Source organism: Gavialis gangeticus, unplaced genomic scaffold (genome assembly GCF_001723915.1).
Source record: "Gavialis gangeticus isolate Ggan-Ray unplaced genomic scaffold, GavGan_comp1, whole genome shotgun sequence".
NCBI classification, from domain to species: Eukaryota; Metazoa; Chordata; order Crocodylia; family Gavialidae; genus Gavialis; species Gavialis gangeticus.
The window spans coordinates 5,218,195-5,221,877 of NW_017729022.1; the positions used below are offsets into that span (position 1 = coordinate 5,218,195).

Here is a 3,683-nt window from a genome sequence, read left to right on the forward strand (position 1 = left end):
AGTTATTAAAGTTTAAAAGTGCACAAAGACTTTATGAAGATCCTGTATATGGACACTGCTATGTGGCTACTGCTAATTTTAATTAAACTTCTGTAAACCTTTTAGTTGGTTTCTGACAACAGGATACCACATCTTAAGCCAGTGTAAAGCAATTGAAAGATTTGTGGAGCACTGATTAAATCTTAATTCTTTGCACAGTCTCTGAGAAGGAAATGGTTATATACATGCAAATGCTTTCTTTCTCCTTTCGACTGCTGAGAAGTCTCTTGCAAGGAATTTGTTAAAAAATACACTACAGAAGCTTTTGTTGTATTGTGAAAGAGATCAGATTACACTCCACTTGTCCTACTTCTTCACAAAATAAGTTTCTATCTTTAATTACCAATTTGCAACTCAGACATTTATAATTGGCCAATGCAAATTAATGAGACTGTTAAGGAATTGTGTTTTAAGGAATATATTTTCTTGAAATAAGTCAACTAATGAATCTTTGTGAATATGAAGTGCCATTAAACTAAAACATACTGCACTGCATATTTTAACTTCTAAAATACTTTTATAGCATTTAATATTTTGAAGGAAGTATGAACTGGATTCCCTGGTTTGTCATTTTCATGCTCTACCTTATGTATTGAATAATGCTTTGTAATAATAGGTTTATTCGTAGTCTTCAGTAATTTGGACCTAATGACTTTTGTGAATTTCATTAATTCTTTTGCCAACTTCTGGAAAACTTTAGGCATCTTAAATTTAAAAGGTAATGATTTTAAGATTTGAAAAAAGTAAATAGTCTGGGTAGTAGCCCAGTGATTGTGTTAGTCTTGGCTGCTACCACGTTTTTTAAATGCATAACTACCAGTACATTAGAAGGAATATAGAAGAATTTTGCAGCTAGGTATAAAATGTTTGGCTTGAGCATTTGGAGAAATGTGGAAGACTGTTCAGTTTTCTTATTGGATGACTATATTAACTAGTTTTTTCCTATCAAATTAAAATAGTTTCTTGGCTCTTTAAATATGAGTTAACTCTGTTTTGCTAAAAATATTTAGTTCTGTGCCTCAGTCCACATTTTGAACATTTTCTTTGTAACTGAGAACTGGAAATACAAATACTTTTAAAAGCTGAAGTTCAGACTCTACAGCACAATTTGGTAGCATTAGGTATGCCCCACAATGGCTGATTATCAAGGTGTTTAGCTATTCATGATCATCTTGTGAGTTTACATGACATCTTTAGTAAAAGTATTTTTTTTTCTTCTCACTAGAGTGTATACAAATGTGACTTCCTAAATCTTCAGATTCAGCAACCTCTCCAGTTGGCACAAGATGCTATAGATGCCTTTCTTAAACAGCTGAAAAATCCTATTGATTCTCTACCTGGAGAACTCTTCCATGTGGTGGTTTTCTCACTTCTCCTTTCATACTTTCCATCACCTTATCAACGATGGATATGCTGCAAGAAGGCCCATGAACTTCTGGTGCTGAATGGCTTGTTGCTTATTATCACTCCTGACTCCTCCCACCAGAATCGCCATGCTATGATGATGAAAAGCTGGAAAATTGCCATAGAATCACTGGGTTTTAAACGTCTCAAGTATTCAAAGTTTTCTCATATGCACCTAATGGCATTTAGGAAAACTTCCCTGCAAACAACAAGTGACTTAGTTAGCAGGAACTATCCAGGGATGCTGTATATTCCACAGGATTTCAACAGTGTAGAGGAGGAAGAATATTCTAACACTTCCTGTTATGTCCGATCAGACACAGAAGATGAACAAATAGCTTACGGTTTCATGGAGCTTCCTGAAGCCCCTTATGACTCAGACTCTGGAGAAAGCCAGGCTAGTTCTATCCCTTTCTATGAGCTAGAAGATCCTATATTACTTCTAAGTTAATATAACATTTGAAATGCCCTTTAAGTCAAAACTTTATCATTTAACTAATTTCGCTATACTAACATGGGCTCAGTACATAAAAATGGTTTGCATAGATAAAATGCAACGGTTTACAGAGTTTGCTATTTTTTTCTATCTTGAATTTTAAAATTTATTCTTGTATAAAGGTGAAGAATACAAGTTTTATGCAAATGACTTGTCATAGCATAAATTCTTGTTACGTTCTTTAGGATTTGTATCACTAAATTTTTCCAGAAAGGTACCATTCTTTTCTTCAGTGCTGTGAAGTGTGTGAATTCTATTTAATTTGCTAAATGTCTTGTTTTGCTATTTTAAATGCTTATTACAGTTGAAGCTTAAGACACTGGAGTTGGTGGACTCAGTGTATGTAGGAAGGAAATAATTTGCACTTTGATAGTTAAATGTGCAGATAGTTCGGAGTAAGATGTTGGGTTAAATTTGTCCTTTTTTCTCTTTAACTGAACAAAGCATTTGCAGAAAGCTGTTTCATTCCGGTTAAGCTTGGGCTGAAGAAACTAATACTTATACATCTGGCTTTACTTATGTTGCACTTTCTACAAGTTTGAGGTAATGGCAAAATGCAGGGGGACATTTTCTTCTCAATATGCATTGTAATGTCTAATTGCATAAAGAGAGGTTAGGCAGACATGCTGACTAGAGACTACCCCAACAAAAAACTATGGTAGATCTAGACAATCTTTTTATCACTTCATTTGGAAAGTTTGGGTAATTTTATGGTTTTGGTAGCACTAACATAGCAGTATTGCCCATATTGCATATTCCACTCCCCAACCCCCTTGGAAATCATCTTTGCATAATATTTTAGAGTAAAAAATTGAAGGTGAAAAAGATCAGTTGTATTATTTTTTTTAAATCTTTTACAGATCTTATTTGCAGAATTCCCAAATTGCATAGTTATGACAGCTGGCTGACTTTTATAAATGGTGAGGCCTAATTCTACGGCTACCTAAGGAAATATGCACACTTATTTGAGTAGTCACTTTGACCACTCACTTGAGTTCCGTTATACATAGCCTTAAGTGTTTGCAAGATTGAGGCTTTATGTAGTAAATATAGCATTTTGTTAAAAAAATTTAATTATAGTCAAAAAGTTGCTTTCAAATTAAGCAGCTGAGAGAAAAATCTGCTCTGTAAACATGCTGAAATAAACTGTATAAATCCATAAGAAATCTGTACCTTGCAGACAAATACTATTTAGAGGTGGAAACAGATGCTCGGTTTATAAGTACTGGGGGGAGGGGTGTTTTGTTTTGTTTTTCCCTTCAGTTTTTTTGTTTTGCTTTTTTAACATTCTTCCTCTTGGCAAAACTTAGACCTGGATGCCCAAAGTTTGGGTCTTCAATATTTTGGGGTACCTAAAAAAGCGACACAAATTAGATGCCAAAATGTGGATTTAATATCCTAAGAAAGAACACGCATTGAAAAATGTGGTCCAGAAGTCCTAGGTAGGAAAGTATTAGTTTCCTAATGATTACAATAAAAACTTCATAGGTCATGTTATCAAACTGTAGTCTTGTATTCATCGGCCACAAATTAGTGGGTAAACCTTTTCTAATATGGATTCTTCAAGTGGTTCTTTTAAAGACAATACTTAAGTTTCCACTGGAATTTCACAATTTGCTGTAGTTGTTTTTTCTTTTTAAAGACTGTATATTCTAGATAGCTGATCCTATTTACACTAATATTTTCACAAACTATATTAAGTTTGTTTAACATAAGCTTGTTGTACCTTTTGCACATCACATAA

At 33.8% G+C, this 3,683-nt stretch overlaps 1 protein-coding gene across 1 annotated transcript in view; it reads left to right on the top strand.

The window, feature by feature from the left end:
• Positions 1-3,683, top strand: part of BMT2 (base methyltransferase of 25S rRNA 2 homolog) — a 102,973-nt gene extending 99,290 nt beyond the window's left edge. The window contains exon 7 of the mRNA XM_019514553.1: positions 1,265-3,683. Within this exon, the coding sequence (XP_019370098.1) occupies positions 1,265-1,894 (630 nt within the window). The 3' untranslated portion in view covers positions 1,895-3,683. The remainder of the gene's footprint in view (positions 1-1,264) is intronic.